Genomic DNA, 25,927 nt, shown 5'->3' on the forward strand with positions numbered 1-25,927 from the left:
ATTTACTTTTCCTGCTGTTTTAGGTTTTTGCCATAGTATCGTTTAAGTATCGGTGTCGTGATATTTAAGTTGGGTATCGTATCGAAGTCAAAATTTTGGTATCGTGCCAACACTAATTGTGACAAAACTTTTATACATTATAAGGCCCAGTGCTTGTTCCATGTGTTTGGCTGGTAAATCACATGTCAGTTATCATTTATGCATTTACAAAATTAAAAATTTTGCCGTTAACAATTTACATTTAGTGTGATCAATTGGTCTCATTCATGAAACACGAGCAGAACGAATTTTTGTGTAAATCGTGTGTAAAGTGGTTCTGGCGTAAATTTTCGGATTCATTAAAATGTTCGTATTTTCCAAATGTTAGTTGGTACAAAAGAAATCTACACCTGCTCCCAGCCACGCGTAAATAGTGCGTTTAACATCCGAACGTTTTGCTCATTAATAAGGCTGCATTTTAATTCACCTTAATAAGGTATATATTTACACAGCATTTTGAAAAAATATTATATATAGTAATTACGTACGTTTTTTCTTTTTACTTTTATTGTGAGAGCCAGTAATAGCATCTGCAAACGGAGCACTTTAATCAAATAATTAATTGATTTCAATAGGGCTGGGCAAACTAATGGCCCCAAATGGCCAAAATCCTTCGTTTGGTGTCATAATATGATGCCCATATATAGTTGTCAGTCGGATTTAATGGGCGGGATTTATGGTAATTGAGAATGAGCGTGCACGCGCGTCCCATTTACGACTGATTGGAATTCATTAACACACACACACACATTTCACTATCACTTCTGACGTTTACGAAGTATTTGTGAATCAGGAGAAGAGTTTTCGGGAAGGTCTCTTTACGCGCAAATCACTCACATATTGGGTCTCATTCATGAAACAAGAGCAGAACGAATTTTTGTGTAAATCGTGTGTAAAGTGGTTCTGGCGTAAATTTTCGGATTCATTAAAATGTTCGTATTTTCCAAATGTTAGTTGGTACGAAAGAAATCTACATCTGCTCCAAGTCACGCGTAAATAGTGCGTTTAACATCCGAATGTTTTGCTCATTAATAAGGCTGCATTTTAATTCACCTTAATAAGGTAGCCTACATATTTACAGCATTTTGAAAAAATATTATATATAGTAATTACATACTATTTTTCTTTTTACTTTTGTTGTGAGAGCCAGTATTAAGCTGCGTTCACGTCACCTTGTATTTACCGCTATCTTGAAATGACGTTATATTCGGAGCTGTGCACGTCCTTTTGGTCCTTGGACTGGAAATTATGCGTTTCCATGGGATCACTATCAACGCCTAATAAATCAATCTACAGCGGTCAGGTGGTATAGTGGCCACATGTTACATGTGGGAGCTTTCAGAAAACTCCCAGCTTACAAACTGTAATTACGAACTCTACGAGGACGTGAACGCTTTTTACAAGCTAGAATCTTGTAACTACAGGAATTACGAGGCCGCGTGAACGCACCTATAGCATCTGCAAACGGAGCACTTTAATCAAATAATGAATTGATTTCAATAGGGCTGGGCAAACTATGGAACTTGTTTCCTATAAAATGGCCAAACTCCTTCATTTGGTGTCATAATATGATGCCCATATATAGTTGTCAGTCGGATTTAATGGGCGGGATTTATGGTAATTGAGAATTAACGTGCACGCGCGTCCCATTTACGACTGATTGGAATTCATTAACACACACACATTTCACTATCACTTCTGACGTTTACGAAGTATTTGTGAATCAGGAGGAGAGTTTTCGGGAAAGTCTGTTTACGCGCAAATCACTCACATATTTTCTCGTATATTTACGAATGTTTCATGAATGAGACCCAATGAGTTTAATGATAATATTAATAAATCCCAATATTTTGTTTTTAAGGATATTTTTATTCAATCTTGCACAATAAATGATTTTAGTTCTGTGTTGGTTCTGCCGCATCTTGATGTCCTGAAACAAGAACATTTGAGACTGACTGACCTAAACCAAGAAGAATGAAGCTATACAGTGCATGAGGGACTCATTGGCCATGTTCATACAGCAGCAGAATACAGCTGTCAGTCATGAGTTTAAGTCCTTAATACAGTTACGTTCACACACAGTTAGTTATTTACAGGAGTGACAACCGCATTCTTTAACTGTTGAGACTTTGCGGTTGTCAATCCCCAAATCTGAAAGTGTGAACATAGCCATTGATACTCACTTTTGTAGTTCCAGTGAATGCTGGTGACCTGGATCTCCTGTGTAGGGATGTACTCTTCCATAAACTTTTTCCCTTGAAGTCGGTGCCAAAGTGCACTTTTACCGGTGTTCCTGTCCCCACGGATGACTATTTTCACTGAGAGAAACAAGCAGATAGGAGATCACTGATATGATACAAAAACCCCTAAATTAAACAGCCCAAGATTCAAATTAACTACCAGTGGGCACTGATTGGAAATGGAAAGATCTGAACCAAGACAAATGTTCCACACTTACTACCTGCTAGATTTGCAACAGTACAATTGTACTGATACAGCACATTTCTACCAAAATGCCATTTTCACAGCTGAAATATCTTGGGATATCTGTGTGTCTAAAAAAAGATACCTCTACCAAGAGAAGTGACTGGAAAAATAGGCCAGTAGGTGGGTGATCGTGTATCATTCATGCATTTTTTATTACACAGAGCTGCGGAAACAGCACAACGAGTATTCAAAGTGAGATCAATGAACAACCGCCGACTGGCTCTCTGCTGCAGCGTCACATGTCAAAACACAACGTCTACACAACTCCATCACACCAGCATGGATTCAGTTACGTCTTGTGCATTTAAGACAGAGTGGGCTCTTGGTCGTCAACAATGACAATTGTTTTGAGGTCTTAAATTTTGCCATGGACAAAACTTTAACTTTGTGTTTCATAATTGTTTTATGACAGGATATAAAGAAAATATATATAACAACATCTGCAAAGTTACGACGCTCAAAGTTCAACGCAAAGGGAGATATTTTCTTTTACAGAAATCGCTTTTTAAGGACTACAACAAACGGCTGGTAGTGACATCACAAACCATATTTACATAAACCCCGCCCCCCGAGAACACACAACAAAGGGGGTGAGGCCATGTTGGGAAGAGTTGCTGTAGTAGAGTGCTGTTTTCATGCCGTCATTTCTGTAAAGCTGAACACCGTTACTGACAATCCTCATTTTGGCTGTGTGAGATTCTCCAGCTTTGTTGTTGTTGAGCAACCGAAGCTCCGCCCTCTTCTGGAAAGGGGGCCGGGAGCAGGAGCTCATTTGCATTTAAAGGGACACACCCAAAAATGGTGTGTTTTTGCTCACACCCAATTAGGGGCAAATTTGACAAGCTATAATAAATTATCTGTGGGGTATTTTGAGCTGAAACTTCACAGACACATTCTGAGGACACCAGAGACTGATATTACATCTTGTGAAAAGGGGCCATAATAGGAGCCCTTTAAATAATACACATTTGTTCCCATTATTATTATTATTATTTTTTTTTGGTATATGGTATAATGCAATAGAAGTGTTTCATTGTTATGAAAATGTCCTAAAAAGGCTATCTTTTTTTCTTTTAAGGTAGTTTTTTTTAAAAACATTTTTTAAAAATATATTTATATTTACATTTAAAATAATAATAATATTTTTTAATGATTTGGGGTGAAACAAGACAGACAAGTTCTTGACAGATTTCAGAAGTTTTTTCTCTCTAATATTAGCATAAAAATGACGTGTCTTGCAAATATCTATTTGTTAAGCTGTCAAAAATTAACATAGCAAAACAAGTACTGCTGTGCTCTATTCAAAAGTCTAATACTTCAGACAAACCACAAAGAAAAACTCCCTCTACAAGCCCAAAAGAAAACAATGGATGTCTTTAACACAATGGAAAAAAATTGTGAGACGCTCTACTCAAAAAAAATTAGATTAAACATGAAGCTCTTACTGTTATATTGTACACCCTTGGCGAAGCGTCTCTGTAGACTCTGGTTCATGGATTGCAGGCCTGCAGGAATATGTCTATCCCTGAGCTGCCCTGCTTCAGAGCCCACCAGCTTCTTCAGAGCGGTAAACATCTCGACTCTTCAACAGTCCAAGAATACTAAAAACTGGTCTTCAAGGAAGCACTTGCTGCAGTGTCAAAGATCGAAGACAAATTTTCTTAAGCAAACATATTGACAGCAGGAATGACGTGGTCTAAAGGTCAAAAGTGGAGTCCGTCTTCAATATATTGAGCTCCGGAAGAAGGTTATTATGGTGCCAGATCCAGTAAGCTTTCTATTTCAACAGTTTACAATCCTAAAATGTGCCATTTTAGCTACTGTAACCGTTGTGATGATATCTGTCCATCCTGGTCTACTGGCATCACCTGTGGAAAAAAATAAGATACAGTCAAGATCAGCAAAAGCCTTCAGCTTACAAAAGTGAAATAAATTCTGTCATCATTTAATCACATTCATGTCATTTTCTTTCTTTCATGGACCATGTTTGGCAGTATGTTCACATTGTTCTTTTCCACAACATATTGAAAGCACAGTGGCCAAAAAGGACAAAAGGCACCAAAAAATAGTCCAGATTCATACTCCAAGTCTTCCATTGTCATAAGTTTGCGTGAAGATTGGACCAAAATTTAAGTTGAAAAAGTGACTTGAATGGAAAAGAGCAGCGTGAGCATTTAAAACATCTCCTTGAGAGTTCCAATAGGTTATACAAAGTAAATAACAGACAAACTCAAGCCAGACTAACCAACTAAGAGCAGCAGAAATGACAATATATAATAATAATAATACTTTAGGATTCTGATAACTGATATATATATCATTTTAAATTACGGTTTCATTTCTGCTTTTTATTAAAACGCATTTAATAGGAGGAGAAATGGAAACAAATGATCGTAGCACACACAAAGAAACTCAGGTAACATTGCAGTAAAAATTCTAAATGTTTAGTTTTTATACTTATAACATACGATACAGTAAAGCAACATCACATAACCAAGAGTGTTGTTTTTCTGAATACCATCACAACTGAAAATGTCACACTGGTTACATACAAAAGTTAAATAAACAAATAGTTAAAATTAAGTCACTTACATTTTAGACACAATATTGACTATTTTTGTGTTGTTTTAGCAGGGAAAATTAGGGATGTACCGATATGAACATTTTGGCCGATAATTATTCATATTTGAAAGCCGATAACTGATACATTGGCCGATAAATCTAAGTCAAAATTTTTATATAATTTTTAAGCCCAATTACAAAAACAAAAGTCTCACCATTAAAAGTCCTGTCCCAAGCATACATTATGTAGCCTATATGACAGACTTACGCTGTATGTTGTACTTAACTGTATTTTCCTTTTTGAAGTGATTTCAAACATATTTCAAGCAATTCAAAAACATAATGGCGAACAGTGCGCATCTGAAGTGTCTCAGCTGAAGGAAATAATTATTTATCACTTTAATAATATAATCGACCAAATCTTCTTATCGGGCAGATAACGATAACATTAAAAATGAGCATATATCGGCTGATACCGATGTGGTGGCTGATATGTACCTAGTGAAAATAGTTCCAAAAAAAGATCACCGCAGAACCATAGTAAACGAATCGTTTGAGTCAAAGATTCAATGACACATTCATAAACAAAAGCCTGATTCTTGAATGAATCAGCCGTTTGAATGAATGACTCAATAGACAGGAACACACCAAGACGACGGCAATGAACTAGTGGCGACGAAAGCAGACTGCAGGGTCGGCTCACGTCGGCAGCGTCTGTGTCCAAAGTTGCCTTGACACACCAAACTGACGCTCGACAGCCGACAGCCAAGTAGCAAGTCCGTTCTGCACCTGCGTAAGATGAAATGCCTTTCCGAACCAGCAGGTGGCAGTAGCTGAACAGCCAATCAGAATGATCAGCGGCCCGACGGCAATTCAATATGTCGAATCGGCCGAAAAAAGCAGACGAGGACCAACTTCAGCCGACAGTGTGGAACACACTAAGAAAACTTAGTCGGCCAACAAACAAAAACTGCCCAATGGCAGACCATCGGCTTGGCGTGTTCCTGCCTAACGACTTGCTCATAAACACGATCTCCTGCCGCTACCTACTGCCGGTTTAGTTTCATGGTTAAAAGTATAATTTTTCCAACATTTCTTATTCGTATAAAATATTTAAAACAATCTTATAACATTATTTAATGCAGTTGTAATTTGTCAGTGTAAATTATTTAATTTGATTGGTAACAGCCCTACAGTGTTGTCTTATTTTAATTTAAATTATTGATCTAATTTAAGAATTAGTATTGCTATAATATTTATAACTATACTTATGTAGAGTTGTTTTCTTGACCAGAGAGTAACAATCACTAATTTAGATCAAAAGTGTGAATACAGGTGAAAATATTGGTCATAATGATTATTACTACTACACACATAAGCAACAGAACAAATATAAGCATTACATTTTAAAATTGAATTCCAAAATTATGACTAATTAAAAAAAAAAAAAAAACTACAAGTAGAATGAAATATTACAAACTCTGCAGAAACAATGTATTATGGCATCATATTTTACATCATATTATAACCTCAATGCATCATTGCATCCTCAGATTAAGGCAGACACATGATTTAATTCCGACTGAAACAAAAAGTGTCCATGTAAACATAGCTATATATTCTATTATTTATATATCAACAGCAAAAACAATATTCACTTATAGTGAAAATTATAACACAACATGGATCACATTATAAATACATTCAATAACATTATACTCTAAAGTCCTAACCACATAAGCAGCATTTAGACACACTTACCTAATATCTCTCACCTGTCAGTTGGTAAGAAAGCGGTCAGTTTTACCATAATATCAGAATAGACCAGCTGTTATGTTCTTTTGAAGCTCCAGTAAATATTCACTTTGTAAGCTGCTAAAAATCGCTGAACCTCTGACGGGGAAGTGTGAATACTGTCCCTATGAAGGCTCTCATTGATACCTGTGTGTATTTAGTGAGGTGAATTATTTGCGCTAGTCTGTTTGACGGCCATCAGCTGCACAGCTAAAGCGACGTGTCAATTACTACACAAACAACAGCAACGTTTCATCAAAACGTTTTATTTCTAACAAACTCCTTACCTGGTTCACGGTCTTCGCCTGCGGTATTTCAGTCGCATTCTGCTGTCGGCTGGCATTTAAGATAGCCCATTTTCTGTGTTAAAGGAAAACATTTCCTTAGCATCCCTCTCTCATCCCTCAAGAGTCTCTCAGCTGTGGAATGCCGTGAGGAGAGCGAGAGGGGCGCGCGTCGGGTGCGCGCTTGTGCTGCAGCTCCTCTAGCGGTAGGATGATGAATAGCCGCACTGTGGCGCTGAACGCCTCTAGTGGTAGTATTATGAAACAGCAGCACTTTAGCGCCTCTAGTGGTAGGATGGGATCTATTATGTATATACAGTATGTGTCCAAAAATAATCAAAATACTGTATATAACTGGCATAGTACAGTATACTGCTATAACACCTCTCAGATAGACAGTAATCAATAATGTACCCATCCCAAAATGAGTTTATATGATTTAAAATAAAATAAACTAAAAGCTTGATTTTACATATGATGCTGTTCAGTATATGTATAATAGTAATCAATATGAATATTATACATTTGTATTAATATTAGTGACCAAAATTAAATAAACCCAAATAAATCAAAATCAAATAAATGATTAAGTTAAATTAAATAGATAGATAGAATATTTATATTTAGCATTATAATAATCATTATGAATAAATTACAATTACATTATATTATGCACCAAACAAAATAACAATAAAAAAATATGAATAGTACACATTTAAATTAATATTACGAATTTACATTATACTTCAAATATTTTTTTTTACCATAATAGAAAAAAAAAAAAGGATCAGAGATCCAAAAGCCCAGTGCACGCTCACATTATGACGTAATCCTGTGAAAGAGCACGCGCTCTTCTCAACAATGTCGACCACCAAAACACAGCAGCCGCGCCGCGCGCCTCCATCCATCACAACCCGAGCAGAACCGAGCAAATGAAAGCGAAATCTCATCGCTGTGCGGTAAGTCGAGCGCATCCGTGCGTCTGTCTCACAATGAATTGTTTTGATTCTTATTTTATTGAATGCATGTTTATTGTCAGGCTCAACATATCCCTACATGTAAAAGAGGCGTGGCGGTACAGAACGGACGCAACAACCGTTCGAAAGATGTTGCATTTGCTTAGCAACAGAGGAAAAGATGAGATGTGCAATTGTCAGCTGACTGTATGATGTATATCGACGGGCTGCATGGTCGATATCTGACAAAAGTGCTTTCAGATATGCATGAAAGGTTCTAGTGTGTGTTTCATGGGAATGTTTACACCACTGTACACTATTTTACATCATTTGTGTGGATGTCTGTCTGGAAACACACATGTATACAAGCAAAACTGAAACAGAAACAAAGAGATTGTGATTCATATTGAGAGACCTGCTGTGCATACTTAGGTTTATTAAACTTTATCTTATTTTTTTTGATAGAGCTTTTCCACAAGCATAACAATCTTATCAAACACAACAATAAATGGTATTAATGCACAAATAATTATTTATTGATCGTAATGTGCTTACAAACAGCAAGACGGCTCTAAATATGTTACTAAAATCGTAATAGACTGCACAATATGTTTTACATTTTGCATGTCAGTGCTTATTTTTTGTTACTGTTCTTTAAAGTAAGATTACTTGATAAATGGCTTGGATTATGATAATGCACAACATTGCAAAATAAACCCCAATCAGATCATCAGGACCTTGATGTGAAGCTGAGGGGATTTGCATTAACCTGATATTGATTATTTCATGATAATGACTGTCTGACTTTATTATCTCACTGATTACATGTAGTGGTGGGCGATATACCGTTAGACATGATTAACCATTAGAAATTTGTCAACCGGTAGAGACTTTGTACTATCGTCTCTATCGCAGTTTTGATCACGTGACGCTGCTGTGTCGCGCGGTCAAGAAAGTTGCTATCGTTTGCATGCGTTTTTAAGCACTGTGTTTTAAAAAACACTTGATTTTAAACTGTTGAAACGCAATTAGCATCATTTCGCTCATTTTGCGCACTGTCTGAGAGATGCGCGCACGATATGCTGCTCATAGAGAATGTGAGAACTGAACTGAGTGCTTTTTGCCGCCTAATTGGGCTTGAACGGTTAAATACACATCACAATGAGTCAAAGTGACATGTATTTGCAAGAAAACAGTCATTTATGTCTTAAGTGAACGTTAAGAGTTGAGAAAGAACTGGGAAACTGAGAACAGCACACGAGTATAATGGATTTGTGCAGCAGATCTTAAAGTGACAGCACCCAAATTTACTATCGTCTCTGTCGCTGTTACGTTCATGTGACGTTACTGTGCAGCGTGGTCATGAAAGCTTACCGTTTGCATGTGTTTTCAAGCACTGCGATTTAAAAACAGTTGATTTGTTGAAACGCAATTAGCAGCAAAAGAGAAATCATTTCAGTATATGCGCCTGCTGTTTCAGAGACGCGCACACATGATATGCTGCTCATAGAGCGTGTGAGAGCTGAGCTGAGTATCCAAATTTACTATCGTCTCTATCACGGTTACACTCGCGTGATGTTGCTGTGTGGCACGGTCAAGAAAGCTTATCATTGGCGTGCGTTTTTAAGCACTGTGTTTTAAAAAACACTTGATTTTAAACTGTTGAAACACAATTAGCAGCGAAAGAGAACTCATTTCAGTATATACGCGCACTGTCTGAGAGATGCGCGCACGATATGCTGCTCATAGAGCGTGTGAGAACTGAACTGAGTGCTTTTTGCCGCCTAATTGGGTTTGAACGGTTAAATACACATACCTACGAGTCAAAGTGACATGTATTTGCAAGTATACAATCATTTATGTCTTAAGTGAATGTTAAGAGTTAAGAAAGAACTGAGAAACTTGTGCAGCAGGTCTTAAAGTGACAGCACCCAAATTTACTATCGTCTCTAATACACATCACTATGAGTCAAAGTGACATGTATTTGCAAGTAAACAGTCATTTATGTCTTAAGTGAATGTTACGAGTTGAGAAAGAACTGAGAAATTGAGAATAGCACACGAGTATAATGGATTTGTGCAGCAGGTCTTAAAGTGACAGCACCCAAATTTGCTATCGTCTCTATCGCGGTTACACTCACGTGACGTTGCTGTTTGCGGCACGGTCAAGAAAGCTTATCGTTTGCATGTGTTTTTAAGCACTGGAGTTTAAAAACACTTGATTTTAATTTTTTTATTTTGATTTTTTTACTTTTGAAACGCAATTAGCAGCAAAAGAGAATTAATTTCAGTATATGCGCCTGCTGTTTCAGAGACGCGCGATCCCTATGCTGCTCATAGAGCGCGTGAGAACTGAACTGAGTGCTTTTTGCCACCTAATTGGGCTTGAACGGTTAAAAACACTTACCTACGAGTCAAAGTGACATGTATTTGCAAGTAAATAGTCATTTATGTCTTAAGTGAACGTTAACAGTTGAAAAAAAACAACGCATGAGTATAATGGATTTGTGCAGCAGGTCTTAAAGTGACAGCACCCAAATTTACTATTGTCTCTATCGCGTTTTACGCTCACGTGACGTTGCCGTGCGGCGTGGTCAAGAAAGCTTATCATTTGCATGAGTTTTTAAGCACTGGGGATTAGGGCTGGGTATCGTTCAAAAATTTTCGATACCGAGACGATACCGATACCTTGACTTCGATACCGATACCTAAACGATACCTTTTTCGATACCAATTTTATAAAATCTGTTTAAACAAGATTACATAACCTAAAAACAAATCTTTGGTTTTATATTTTAACTTTGTTGACTTTTTTTCAGACTCAAAGACTCACATTAATGATTCATCTCTCATCCACCCGCAATTAATTTGAATGTTATTTTTGTTATGATTATCCGCAGTATCAGGAGGACGCTGATACCCCTTTTTCAGCAGAATTGTTCGCGTTCTGGAGCCAGAGGCAGAGCCTGTGTTCGTGCAGGCGAACGAGCCTGTCACGAACCGGTCGCGAGTTTCCATAGACTTGAGGGAAGAAAGCTGATGTAAAGCTGCTGTGTGTTGTACCTGTCCATAACTAGTCTAAAAAACATTGCGCGTTCCGCTGTTTCTGCAGGCAGTGCTACACTTTTATTTTCTGTTAACAGTATCTGTAGTGAACCGGCTGCTCACATAAACAGCCGTTTCTCACCCGTCCATTCGGAGATAAACGGAAAACGAAACCGTTGATTCACTCGCCCTCTCGCACATAAGGTCTCTCTCACGCGTATAGTTTTATATATTGAGATATAAATAATAATATAGCGCAACGTTACTTGCTCCTCAACGAGACAGCGAAAGCATTTCTCCGCCCCTCTAATCGGCTCCATTCTGAGGTACCGAAATTTGGTACCGAATGACAAGACACTTTTGATACTCGATAGTATCGAGGCAGTTCGATCGGTACCTAAAAGGTATCGAGTTCGGTACCCAGCCCTACTGGGGATTTAAAAACACTTGATTTTAAATTGTTGAAACGCAATTAGCAGCAAAAGAGAACTCATTTCAGTATATGCACTTGCTGTTTCAGAGACGCGCGCTCGATATGCTGCTCATAGAGCGTGTGAGAACTGAACTGAGTGCTTTTTGCCGCCTAATTGGGCTTGAACGGTTAAATACACATACCTACGAGTCAAAGTGACATGTATTTGCAAGTAAATAGAGTCATTTATGTCTTAAGTGAACGTTAACAGTTGAGAAAAAACAACGCATGAGTATAATGGATTTGTGCAGCAGGTCTTAAAGTGACAGCACCCAAATTTACCTGCTGTTATTATTAATGTTAATTAAACAACAACAAAAAGAGAGAAATTCTCACACTGCTTATAGTCTTGACAATCACTTTTGTATGCATTGTTTTTTTTTTTATATACATTTGATTACTTTATACATTTTATTTAGTATTTCTAGTGATTGAAGTTTTTTCAGGTAGGTCTATTTGATTTGTGTCTTTGCTATATTTCGTAATCACTGTTTATTTGTCTTTATTAAGCTTGAGAAATTTTAGTAGGCTAATATTAGTATTTTGAATATTAAAATTGGTGACAAGAATTATGAAATTTTCGTGGAATCAAAAATGATGTTATAATAACTTTATTTAAAGCAAAAATAAAAATATTTTCATGAAATAAAATTTCTCATATTATGATATAAGATTTTGGTCATATTCCCCACCCCTACATGGCTCACCAAATAAATAAATACATGGACATCCAATTTTTGGATTATATTAGAAGAAAAAAAGTGCAGAATGATACAAATAGGCTATACGGTTTAGCATGAAATATTTGAGCAGAGAATGCCACGATTGACCAATCAGTATCAAGCATTCCAGAGAACTGTGTAATAATCTTTTTTTGGAAATGGAATGGAAAGTCACTGTTATTATCTATATATCTGATGATAGTTTTCAGCCATTCTGGATTCTCTTTTGTTTAGACCAGGAACGTTTAGAGGGGGACATGGCTGCTCAAGAACCCTCTCCCCCGTCCTCCATGGAGAACAACAAGCCAGGGTTCCCAAAGAAGATTCTGGCCAACAAACTTGAAGACAAACATTTATGCAACTGCTGTCAGAACATTTTGAGAAGACCGTTCCAAGCTCAGTGCGGTCATCGCTTTTGTTCTTACTGCTTCAACCGGACTGTTGGGTAATCCCGCCTGCTGATCTAAAACAGATGCTGTATTTGGCTGTTAAATTCAGTTCTGATAAATCTATCTAACATCATGGGGGCGAGAGTCCTTGCTGAGTAAAAGTATTACTTCCTTAAAAAAAATATATATATATATAATTTTACTGACCACACATTTTTGAACAATAGTGTAATTTTGTGATTTTTTTCTATTCAGTATTTTTTTCTTCTTCTGATGTCTAAAGTTTTGTCTTTTAACTAAATTAGTTAGTTAAATTAGCTGTTAACTGATTGGGGTTTTTCAATGGCCGATATCAATAGCAGCAACTACGAGCTAATAAGCTGATAGAAATTAATTGTAGTAATTGAGATTAGTAATTGAGTACACAATGTTTAATTTTTTAATTTTATATTGTATGAACTTAACATAATTGACTACGTCAAAAATACTGATGTCAAAATAGCAAAATGTGTTTTGCGTTTCCGTTTTAGATCTGGACCACAGAAATGTAATGCCTGTATCAAGGAGGACATCTTCGAAGAGCCCACGTCGATTCTCAAACAGGGCTGCGTAAGCACAATGCTTTGCTTAATGTGAATGATCAAGAGCTATGAACATTTTTAAAACGACTTAAAGGGATAGTTCACCCAAAAATGAAAATTCTGTCATAATTTTCTCACCCTCAAGTTGTTCCAAACCTGTATGAGTTTCTTTCTTCTGCTGAACACAAAAGAAGATATTTTTGGAGAACCAAACAGTTGATGGGCCCTATTGACTTCCATAGTATTTTTTTTCCCAAGCTATGGAAGTCAGTGAATCAACTGTTTGATTAACAATATTCTTAAATATTTCTTCAGCAGAAGAAAGAAATTCATAGAGGTTTGGAACGACTTGAGGGTGAATAAATGATGACAGAATTTTCATTTTTGGTGAACTATCCCTTTAATGCCAGACCGTTACTGTAGAGCACGCACATTCCTTGTGTTTTCCTGCAGGCGTTTCCCGACAATGCTGCCAGAAGAGAAGTTGAAAATCTTCCAGCTGTGTGCTTCAATGAGGGCTGCGCCTGGAAAGGCAGCATTAAAGATTATGAGGTTGTGTGTTCATTAACATTAGCTTTATTTAAATACAGAGGCCCGAACAAAGCATTTGGACACTTTACTTTATATACATAAATACACACTGTTTCTCGTTTGGTAACTTGTGTCATAACTCTGTTTTTTTGTAGTTGAGCCATGAGGGGAAATGTGAGTTCATGATTCTGTCCTGTCCCTTGTGCAAAGAGCTCATTAGATTTAACGAACAGGAGCGTCATAATGAACGCGAGTGTCCTGAGAGAACGCTCAACTGCAAATACTGTAAAGAACCATTTCACTTCAAAAACATCAAGGTAAGTGAGTGGTCTAAGAAAAAATTTGATGTGTTTGAGGGGGAAAAAAGCTTTTTATGTTACAATATATTGTTTTCACAGGCCCATGATGAGATCTGTCCCAAATATCCTATGATTTGTGAAGGATGTGCAAAGAAGAAAATCCCCAGAGAAAAGGTGTGGTGATCAAAAACATTGATCCAAATCACATTGAGCATGAAAATGGTTATTTAGTAACACTCATTACTGAAAACAGAACAAGCTATATGTACGGATGGTAGATCATTTCTTTGCAAATCTCTTTTGGTCTCTTTAGTATGTTGACCATATCAAGTTCTGCAGCAAATTCAGGACTCCGTGCAGATATCATGTGGTTGGCTGTGATATGTTAGTAAGTACAGTTTTTATATCTGGCATGCTATAATTTAACAAATACACATATTTAAATAGACTTGGTTTATTTAAAGGGATAGTTCATCCAAAAATGAAAATGATCCCATGATTTACTCATGCTCAAACCATCCTAGGTATATTTAAAAATATCTTGGCTCTTCCAAGCTTCACAATGGCAGTGAATGGGGGGCGAGATTTTGAAGCCATTAAAAAAAACTGCATCCATCCATAGAAGTAATCCGTATGGCTCCAGGGGGTTAATAAAGGCCTTCTGAAGTGAAGCGATGGGTTTTTGTAAGAAAAATATCCATATTTAAAACTTTATTATATCTAATAACTAGCTTCTGTCAGACGGCCTAGTAATATGCATACTAATAAGCAACTAGTTAATAGCGAGAATTGAAACCTAAACTAAACTGTTACCCAGAATTTTTTGAAAAATATACAAAGTTCAGAAAATAGCAATGGAATAGTAATAAATAAATCTGGTATGAGTGGGAATAGACTATTATTAATTAAAATAAAATTAAAACTATTATAAATATTTGTTAATTGAAATAAAATATTAGATGAAAAAATTCTAATTAAACAAATGACTTCACAGGTAACTGAAAATACTAAAACTGAAATGTAAATAAATTAAAACTAAATAGAAATATTTAAACAAATAATATTAAAAAGTCACAAGCACATAAATAATACAAAAAATTTAAATGAAAAATAAAAATAAAAAAATAAAAAGTAATTTAAATAATTAATAAGTACTAAAAATAACGCTGAAGGAGAGTTCATATATTTTAAATTTCTCAGAGATATGACTATAAAACAAAACTTTTATATTTTCTGATGAATTTTTAAGCTGTACTTTCCTGTGCAGAACTCACCGCACAATGCAGTCGCACAACGCATAGACAATAATAAATAAAAATAATAAAATTAAAACTGTTAACAATGTTCATTAATTGAAACAAAACTCAAATAAAGTAAAATATTACATGAAAAGCTTAAACAACTGAGTAGAAGTACTAAAACCTTTATATTTTCTGAAGAAAATGTGAGCTGTGCTTTCCTGTGCAGATCTCATCGCACAATGCAGTCACACAACACAAAACGCGTGATTTGAGGAATAAGTCATGTCTGTAGCATAAACGGGATGGGACGAGTTAGATGCTAAAGTTTAATCCAGTTGATTTCTCTTTGAGGTGGAGAAGGAGAAGATCCACGATCATGAGCGTGCCTGCGCTCACGAACATCTGAACCTGCTGTTGCATTACATCATGGGCATGAAGGTCAGTCTGGAGGGCCTGCAGCCACAAAGTCTGGAGCTGGCCGGTCACAAAGCGCACGAGCTTCACCAGGCGCTTCGAGACCTGGAAGCCAGAGTCAGTCAGCTGAGCACCATCCCCGGCCCGACCGGACCTCCCGTGCAGGGGGTCCCCTCCTCTTCGTCGTCCTCCTCCGCATCCGCCATCGCGCCGCCGCCTCCTCCGCCGGCTGCCGCCACTCTGCCCACGTCCTTCACGCCGCTGCCCAGCTCGGTCGGCGCCGCCCTGGAACTACAACTCCACAGCGAGAAGACCAAGGTGGCAGATCTGGGCCGCCGCTGCCAGGACCTGGAGGTGAAGGCGGGGACGTTCGAAGATGTGGTGTGCGTGTTAAATCGAGAAGTGGAGCGCTTCGCAACCACCATGGAGGCCAGCAACCGCCAGCACAGACTCGATCAGGACAAAATCGAGGCTCTTAGCAACAAGGTGTGCTGAAAAAAATACATCAATCAAGCTTTAAAGGGTTAGTTCACCCAGAAATGAAAATAATGTCATTTATTACTCAACCTCATGCCGTTCCACACCCGTAAGACCTTCATTAATCTTCAGAACACAAATTAAGATATTTTAGTTGAAATCCGATGGCTCAGTGAGGCCTCCATAGTCAGCAATGACATTTCCTCTCTCAAGATCCATTAATATACTAAAAACATATTTAAATCAGTTAATGTGAGTTCAGTGGTTCAATATTAATATTATAAAGCCACGAGAATATTTTTGGTGCGCCAAAAAACGAAATAACGACTTATTTAGTGATGGCCGATTTCAAAACACTGCTTCAGGAAGCTTCAGGAAGCGTTATGATTCTTCTGTGTCAAATCATGATTCGGATCGTGTGTCAAACTGCCAAACTGCTGAAATCACGTGACTTTGGCACTCCGAACCACTGATTCGACACAAAAGATTCATAACGCTCCAAATCTTGCTGAAGCAGTGTTTTGAAATCGGCCATCACTAAATAAGTCGTTATTTTGTTTTTTTGGCGCTCCAAAAGTATTCTCGTCGCTTTATAATATTAATATTGAACCACTGTACTCACATGAACAGATTTAAATATGTTTTTAGTACATTAATGGACTAATTAAGGGACTTTTTAGTACATTTATGGATCTTGAGAGAGGAAATGTCATTGCTCCCTATGGAGGCCTCGGATTTCAACAAAATTATCTTAATTTGTGTTCCGAAGATTAACGAATGTCTTACGGGTGTGGAACGACATGAGGGTGAGTAATAAATGATAGAATTAAAATTTTTGGGTGAACTAACCCTTTAACCCTGTAAAGCCTGAAATATATAATAATAATAATAATATGAAAATGGAACTTTTAGACAAAAAAATAGGGTGCTGTCATTTATAATGATGTATAATGATTTTGCAAATTGTCTGAAACTTCACATACATTCAAATGCATTTTCACTATTTGAAAGGTAGTGAAAAGGTCTTAGTGTTTCAAAAAAATATTGGTTATTATTGTATTTTAAATGCAGGTTACTTTGCGTAATTTATAAATGATGATGTCCTATAGAGGGTTAAATCAGTAAAGCTGCAGAAAGACACATGAACCACAAGCTGAAGGTGGACATTTTCACAATTATACTAAAAGGCCTTGCTAAAAACATATAAACTATCAGTCAGATGACAGAAGGTGTGTGTGTAACAGGAATTTCAAAAAATGTTTGATCATGTTGATAATTTAGAGGCTTTAGAAATTTGCGTATCAAATATGATACAGCAGGGTTAATTTTGTCAGTATAAATCTTTGAATGCATCTTTCTTTGCCAATGTGAGAATCAGTTATGATCAAAACGATTGCTCCTGATCTAATCAGATGGCCTCACCTCTGTATTCCTCATTATGTCTCTTGTAGGTTCGTCAGCTGGAGCGGCAGGTGGGCGTTAAAGACCTGACTGTTGCTGAAATGGAGGGCAGACTGCGGGAGATGTCCGCAACCACGTTTGATGGCGTCTTCATCTGGCGGATATCAGATTTCACTAAAAAGAGACAAGATGCCATTGCTGGACGGGCGCCTGCCATGTTTTCACCTGGTAAAAAAACACTATAATAAGAATAGATATAGTAATTTCATCAGAAATTTGTGTTTTTTGTTTTTATTTTATTTGTATAATTATATATTTTGACTAACATGCTCCTTGGTTCTGTTCAGCATTTTACACAAGCAAGTACGGCTATAAGATGTGCCTGCGTATTTACCTGAACGGAGACGGGACGGGTCGTGGAACTCACCTCTCGCTGTTTTTCGTGGTCATGAGAGGAATGAGCGACGCGCTGCTCAAATGGCCTTTCAACCAGAAGGTACGTCACGGTTCTGTACATTGCATGCCTTCGGACTAATGCTATTGCACTACTGCTGATAAAACTACATGATAATGTTACTTCTCATGAAATGTCATTTAAATTTGAAAGGAATTTGAAGTGATTACAGAAAAGTATTTTTGTGAATAAATTAGGATTTAAATGTTTATTAATATTGGATTGAATTTTTTATTTACAATTTATATGCAGAAGATAATACATAATAATAAGAATAATACATAACAGAGAAGACTTTTTAAAATACAATCACATATTGCCAGCGAAACAGGGGAAGTTAGGATTATACGGAAGAGGATTAGGGCCAAGCAATAATAAAAAAAATAAAACCATCTCGAGATTAAAGTTGTTAAATTGCAAGAAAAAAGTCGAGATAAAATGTTGAGAATAAACTCATTAAATTACGAGAAAAAAGTTGAGATAAAATGTTGAGAATAAACTCACTAAATTATGAGAATAAAGTCATTAAATTACGAGAAAAAAGTTGAGATAAAATTTTGAGAATAAACTCACTAAATTATGAGAATAAACTCATTAAATTACGAGAAAAAAGTTGAGATAAAATGTTGAGAATAAACTCATTAAATTACGAGAAAAAAGTTGAGATAAAATGTTGAGAATAAACTCACTAAATTATGAGAATAAACTCATTAAATTACGAGAAAAAAGTCGAGATAAAATGTTGAGAATAAACTCATTAAATTACGAGAAAAAAGTTGAGATAAAATTTTGAGAATAAACTCACTAAATTATGAGAATAAACTCATTAAATTACGAGAAAAAAGTTGAGATAAAATGTTGAGAATAAACTCACTAAATTATGAGAATAAACTCATTAAATTACGAGAAAAAAGTCGAGATAAAATGTTGAGAATAAAGTCATTAAATTACGAGAAAAAAGTTGAGATAAAATGTTGAGAATAAACTCACTAAATTATGAGAATAAACTCATTAAATTACGAGAAAAAAGTTGAGATAAAATGTTGAGAATAAACTCATTAAATTATGAGAAAAAAGTCGAGATAAAATGTTGAGAATAAACTCACTAAATTATGAGAATAAACTCATTAAATTACGAGAAAAAAGTTGAGATAAAATGTTGAGAATAAACTCACTAAATTATGAGAATAAACTCATTAAATTACGAGAAAAAAGTTGAGATAAAATGTTGAGAATAAACTCATTAAATTACGAGAAAAAAGTTGAGATAAAATGTTGAGAATAAACTCACTAAATTATGAGAATAAACTCATTAAATTACGAGAAAAAAGTTGAGATAAAATGTTGAGAATAAACTCACTAAATTATGAGAATAAACTCATTAAATTACGAGAAAAAAGTTGAGATAAAATGTTGAGAATAAACTCATTAAATTACGAGAAAAAAGTTGAGATAAAATGTTGAGAATAAACTCACTAAATTATGAGAATAAACTCATTAAATTACGAGAAAAAAGTTGAGATAAAATGTTGAGAATAAACTCATTAAATTACGAGAAAAAAGTTGAGATAAAATGTTGAGAATAAACTCACTAAATTATGAGAATAAACTCATTAAATTACGAGAAAAAAGTTGAGATAAAATGTTGAGAATAAACTCATTAAATTACGAGAAAAAAGTTGAGATAAAATGTTGAGAATAAACTCACTAAATTATGAGAATAAACTCATTAAATTACGAGAAAAAAGTCGAGATAAAATGTTGAGAATAAACTCATTAAATTACGAGAAAAAAGTTGAGATAAAATTTTGAGAATAAACTCACTAAATTATGAGAATAAACTCATTAAATTACGAGAAAAAAGTTGAGATAAAATGTTGAGAATAAACTCACTAAATTATGAGAATAAACTCATTAAATTACGAGAAAAAAGTCGAGATAAAATGTTGAGAATAAAGTCATTAAATTACGAGAAAAAAGTTGAGATAAAATGTTGAGAATAAACTCACTAAATTATGAGAATAAACTCATTAAATTACGAGAAAAAAGTCGAGATAAAATGTTGAGAATAAACTCATTAAATTACGAGAAAAAAGTTGAGATAAAATGTTGAGAATAAACTCACTAAATTATGAGAATAAACTCATTAAATTACGAGAAAAAAGTTGAGATAAAATGTTGAGAATAAACTCACTAAATTATGAGAATAAACTCATTAAATTACGAGAAAAAAGTTGAGATAAAATGTTGAGAATAAACTCATTAAATTACGAGAAAAAAGTTGAGATAAAATGTTGAGAATAAACTCACTAAATTATGAGAATAAACTCATTAAATTACGAGAAAAAAGTTGAGATAAAATGTTGAGAATAAACTCATTAAATTACGAGAAAAAAGTTGAGATAAAATGTTGAGAATAAACTCACTAAATTATGAGAATAAACTCATTAAATTACGAGAAAAAAGTTGAGATAAAATGTTGAGAATAAACTCATTAAATTACGAGAAAAAAGTTGAGATAAAATGTTGAGAATAAACTCATTAAATTACGAGAAAAAAGTTGAGATAAAATGTTGAGAATAAACTCACTAAATTATGAGAATAAACTCATTAAATTACGAGAAAAAAGTTGAGATAAAATGTTGAGAATAAACTCATTAAATTACGAGAAAAAAGTTGAGATAAAATGTTGAGAATAAACTCATTAAATTACGAGAAAAAAGTTGAGATAAAATGTTGAGAATAAACTCATTAAATTACGAGAAAAAAGTCGAGATAAAATGTTGAGAATAAACTCATTAAATTACGAGAAAAAAGTCGAGATAAAATGTTGAGAATAAACTCACTAAATTATGAGAATAAACTCATTAAATTACGAGAAAAAAGTCGAGATAAAATGTTGAGAATAAACTCATTAAATTACGAGAAAAAAGTTGAGATAAAATGTTGAGAATAAACTCACTAAATTATGAGAATAAACTCATTAAATTACGAGAAAAAAGTTGAGATAAAATGTTGAGAATAAACTCATTAAATTACGAGAAAAAAGTTGAGATAAAATGTTGAGAATAAACTCACTAAATTATGAGAATAAACTCATTAAATTACGAGAAAAAAGTCGAGATAAAATGTTGAGAATAAACTCACTAAATTATGAGAATAAACTCATTAAATTACGAGAAAAAAGTTGAGATAAAATGTTGAGAATAAACTCACTAAATTATGAGAATAAACTCATTAAATTACGAGAAAAAAGTCGAGATAAAATGTTGAGAATAAACTCATTAAATTACGAGAAAAAAGTTGAGATAAAATTTTGAGAATAAACTCACTAAATTATGAGAATAAACTCATTAAATTACGAGAAAAAAGTTGAGATAAAATGTTGAGAATAAACTCATTAAATTACGAGAAAAAAGTTGAGATAAAATGTTGAGAATAAACTCACTAAATTATGAGAATAAACTCATTAAATTACGAGAAAAAAGTTGAGATAAAATGTTGAGAATAAACTCACTAAATTATGAGAATAAACTCATTAAATTACGAGAAAAAAGTTGTTAAATTATGAGAACAAATCATTAAATTACAAGAATAAATTAGTTAATTTAATGACTTTATTCTCAACATTTTATCTCGACATTTTTCTTGAAATTTAACGAGTTTGTTCTCGTAATTTAATGACTTTTTTTCTCGTAAAATGTATTAGGGATCCACAATATATCGTTATCGGCCCAATAAGAAAATTTTTCCGATATATTAAAGCCAATAAATAATGGATTGTTTCCTTCAGATGAGACACTTCAGATGCACACTGTCAGCCATTATGTTTTTGAATTTCTTGAAATATGTTTGAAATCACTTCAAAAAGGAAAGTACAGTTAAGTACAACGTACAGCACAAGTCTGTCATATAGGCTACATAATATTATAATGAGAATATTATAATTGTGTGTTTGGGACATGGCTTTTAAAGATGAGACTTTTGCTTTTGTAATCAGGCTTTCAAAAATTATATAAAAAACTTTGTCATAGATTTATCGGCCAATATCGGTTATCGGCTTTCAAAATATAAAGAATTATCGGTTATCGATATCAGCAATAATGTTCATATCGGTGCATCCCTAATAATATATATATATATATACACACACAAACACAGTAAATATACAGTATATATTACAAATTGAGGTGGTCATAGAAATGTATTTTTGTGAATAAAGTAGAACTTAAATATATATTAATATTGCACACTATTTTATATATAGATATATATATATATATATAGATATAAAATGTGTGTGTGTATGTATTACACACATAAATATATATATATATATATATATATATATATATATATATATATATATATGTATATAATTTTATCAATTTATTCAGAAAAGTAAATATCTGTATTCTCATAGTAAATGCAATATGTGATTGTAATTTAAAAATCTTCTATGTTTTGTAATATTATTATTATTATTATTATTATTATATTTTCTTCTGTATTAGATTTAAATAGATAACAAGTAATATACATTTTATGTAAGTCTTTCTATTCTGTGATGTAACTTTACAGGTGTGGAAAATAAAATGAACCAACATTTTCACAGCCTAACCTCCGGTACACAGCCCAAAATGAAAGCATTGCTTTGTGTTTGTGTGCTGAATCTGGTTACGTTCCTCCAGGTCACACTGATGCTGCTGGACCAGAGTAACAGAGAGCACATCATTGATGCGTTCCGTCCCGACATCACTTCCTCCTCATTCCAGAGGCCCGTAAGCGAGATGAACATCGCCAGCGGCTGCCCGCTTTTCTGTCCGCTGTCCAAACTGGAGGGCAAGAACTCGTACATACGTGACGACACCATCTTCATCAAAGCCATCGTGGACCTCACTGGCCTTTAGGTTTTCTACTCGATCACGGTTAGACGCTGCCTCTGACGCACGAGCTGCTTTACCACAGCGGGAGATTTATTCCATGACGTCCGTTTTGACACCGTTTCCCTGCATGTGTTAAGCTGCCACAAATGTTGCACTGCTGCATAGTTCCAGAAAGGGTCAGTAGAGCGCTATAACAGGGAAAAAGGGTTGTGAAACACTGGAATTGAACGTGAAGTCCAGTCCAGTTACATAGTGTAGATCCCAATTCAGAACTTAAGTTCTTCAGCACAGCGCAGACTCTTTTTTTTCACTGATTGGGTGGATTTAATCACAGAGAGCAGAGAGTACTATACTATTATAGGTAGTTGAATGCATCATCAAATTAGACAATATATTTAATAAACGAACAGGCTGATAAGCATTTTACAAATTGCAATTTGCATGATGAAGACCTTTTTTTCTTTTTTGGAAAGTCATTGCTAAGTGGACAAACTGTACTCCTGTAGTGCTAAACTGTTTTTGAGGGTCAAGGGGGTTTTAATCGTCACACATTCAAGTATAGTGAGGGTCATGATCGTGGATTTCATTTAATCTGTGTTTGGATACATCTGTGGAAGATAGTTTGAAGTTTAAAGGTAAAAATCGTAGAACCGTAGGTGTCTGTGAAATGGTCCTGAGCAGGAGTCCTGTGCACATGAAGATTGAAGTTATTATGTTGCATTTTGTATATTTTTAAGAAACTATGACGAGTCTTGGTATTACTTTTGTAAATAGCAATATTTATACAGTTGATACATCGGAGCTTGAGTTTATAGTGTTTGCCGGCTTCATGGAGTGCGAGTTTGTATTTTATTCCTTTGAAATCGTTCTCACTGCCAAATGACGTTCGAGGCAGTTTCTGTATTTTCTAGGCTACGTTTAAGCTCTTGAGATGTTTACACAGGACCAAGCTTTTGCTATAAAATTGTCTTTTATATTTGGCATTGGGGGTGTGACAGCTAGTAAACCAGAATCCACTGATTTTAAACCAGTTATGACAACTATTGAAACTTCTCTGTGCATGGGAGGCCTCAATCTGCAAATGCACATGATATTTATCACAAACAGTTTACTCATCCAGTGAGTGACGACACCACTGCAGACATACTTTAGAGATAAATGAAATAAATATTAAACAATGATTATTTTATACGATACACTGCTTCTATTCTTAAAAATACAAGCAGATATCTATATATTCATACTCTATAAGCAATCGATATGTATCTTTATATATAACAACCATAAACTCTCAAAGTGAGGGATCTTTATACAGGAAATGTATATACAGTTTACATCTATTTTATTATATTTAATGCATATTATTTATATAGCTGTACATGTGCAGTCATGGTGGTTTAAAACTAATTTTACCTTCTTCTTAGTAAATTGTCAGAAATACAAATTAATTTGTACATGCGATGCCTTGTGATGACTTGAATCCGATCACTTGATACGATCTTCAAACAGATATATAGCTCATCTGAAAGCTGAGGATAAAAACTGCAATACTGAGGAAGCTCAACTTTAGGGCATTTCTTAAAAGGGACAAAATAAATGGTACCAGACATTAAAACGATATGTTATACTGTGTTTCTGTGACATTATTTGTGCCAAATATCCATAGTGAAGTGCTGTTAGAGTTAATAGATAATGATCTGTCCTTTAATGAAAACTGACTGAATGTATGTCACACTCAAAATGTGCAATTTTATAAAAACAAAAACTTAATGTATACTGTATTAGTTTTCTTTTCATCTTCAATTTGAAATTTGTGACTAATTTTTCAACTTTATCACACTGCAAATTATATACCCCCAAATTTACAGGTAAAAAGTTTAGTAAATGTTGCACATACCAAAAATTGAGCCACAATAATTAATGCCACACTTTCATTTATCTATTAAGTTGATCCTGACAGCTCACAATATTTTCATTGTTTAGAAAGATGTTTTCCTGTACCTATTTCTTTTTTTAATTTTATCCTAGTATGTTTCTATGTAAGATGCAAAAATTGTTATAAAACATAAAAATGACATTTCACTAACCTTGATCTTGACTATTGTTGATATCTTACAGTCTCAAACTGCATGGTCTGCTTAGTCGCTTGACATTACACTCGTCAAGAAAACTACATTTACATTGTCATAAATGCGTATGTGTGGTCATTATGCATATTTAAAATTGCTGGCTGTCTTATATACACAATTTTGACATCGATACCTTGGGGGAAAACTGATGAATATAGATAGATTTACACATTTTATACATATAGATATTTTTATTATATAAAATATATAAGGTATATTAGGCTGCTGTCACTTTAAGACTTGACGGCATTTTGATTATGAGTATTTGACCGTTTAAGCACTATAAGGAGTGAAAAACAACTCAAATTAGTACTGGGAGGCGGCTTCATGCGTGCACACTTTGGGTGTGAGCACAAAATCTGCAGGAATGAGTAAAATTGTGTGCAATGCACGCAAACCCATGCTGAAATTCAAGCCGTGTAACACCAACAATATTCATCCGGAGCAAATGAAACGAGTGAGGGAGGGGAGGCAGGTTTGTGTGTCAACTTGCTGTCGGGGAGATAAGAAAGAGAAAAGAGAGAGAGAGAAAGCGCAGCTGGTATGATGTGTCTGTTCTGTGGAAAATTAGTATTAGAAGCATTTAAGATAATTCAGTATCGACATGTATCGAAAAATCTTATTTTTGACAACATTGCTCTTCGTTTATTTTTTCAGATGCCCTTTTAAAATACTACAATTGAAACATGTATATTGAGGCTATATATACACTGCTATGCCAAAACATTATGGCCGGTCACAGGTGAGGTGCTTATTGTTGATCA

The 25,927-nt window shown here is 34.7% G+C and overlaps 2 protein-coding genes across 3 annotated transcripts in view; one reads left to right on the top strand and one right to left on the bottom strand.

The window, feature by feature from the left end:
- rabl6a (RAB, member RAS oncogene family-like 6a) overlaps nucleotides 1–7,301 on the bottom strand; it is a 31,575-nt gene extending 24,274 nt beyond the window's left edge. For both annotated transcript variants that reach the window (XM_067407299.1, XM_067407298.1), the window contains exons 1-3: nucleotides 7,170–7,301; nucleotides 3,972–4,394; nucleotides 2,223–2,357 (exon numbers count right to left, since the gene is read on the bottom strand). In XM_067407299.1, the coding sequence (XP_067263400.1) occupies nucleotides 2,223–2,357; nucleotides 3,972–4,101 (265 nt within the window). In that variant the 5' untranslated portion in view covers nucleotides 4,102–4,394; nucleotides 7,170–7,301. The remainder of the gene's footprint in view (nucleotides 1–2,222; nucleotides 2,358–3,971; nucleotides 4,395–7,169) is intronic.
- A 736-nt stretch (nucleotides 7,302–8,037) lies between these two features.
- On the top strand, nucleotides 8,038–25,022 carry LOC137033976 (TNF receptor-associated factor 2). Its single transcript, XM_067406502.1, has 11 exons — nucleotides 8,038–8,125; nucleotides 12,596–12,806; nucleotides 13,281–13,359; nucleotides 13,785–13,883; nucleotides 14,018–14,179; nucleotides 14,261–14,335; nucleotides 14,475–14,549; nucleotides 15,754–16,302; nucleotides 17,745–17,922; nucleotides 18,042–18,190; nucleotides 22,840–25,022. The coding sequence occupies exons 2-11, from the start codon at nucleotides 12,619–12,621 to the stop codon at nucleotides 23,056–23,058; spliced, it is 1,773 nt and encodes a 590-aa protein (XP_067262603.1). The 5' UTR covers nucleotides 8,038–8,125; nucleotides 12,596–12,618; the 3' UTR covers nucleotides 23,059–25,022.
- The last annotated feature ends 905 nt before the right edge of the window (nucleotides 25,023–25,927 follow it).

The sequence above is a fragment of the Chanodichthys erythropterus genome, chromosome 13, assembly GCF_024489055.1.
Source record: "Chanodichthys erythropterus isolate Z2021 chromosome 13, ASM2448905v1, whole genome shotgun sequence".
Lineage (NCBI taxonomy): Eukaryota > Metazoa > Chordata > Actinopteri > Cypriniformes > Xenocyprididae > Chanodichthys > Chanodichthys erythropterus.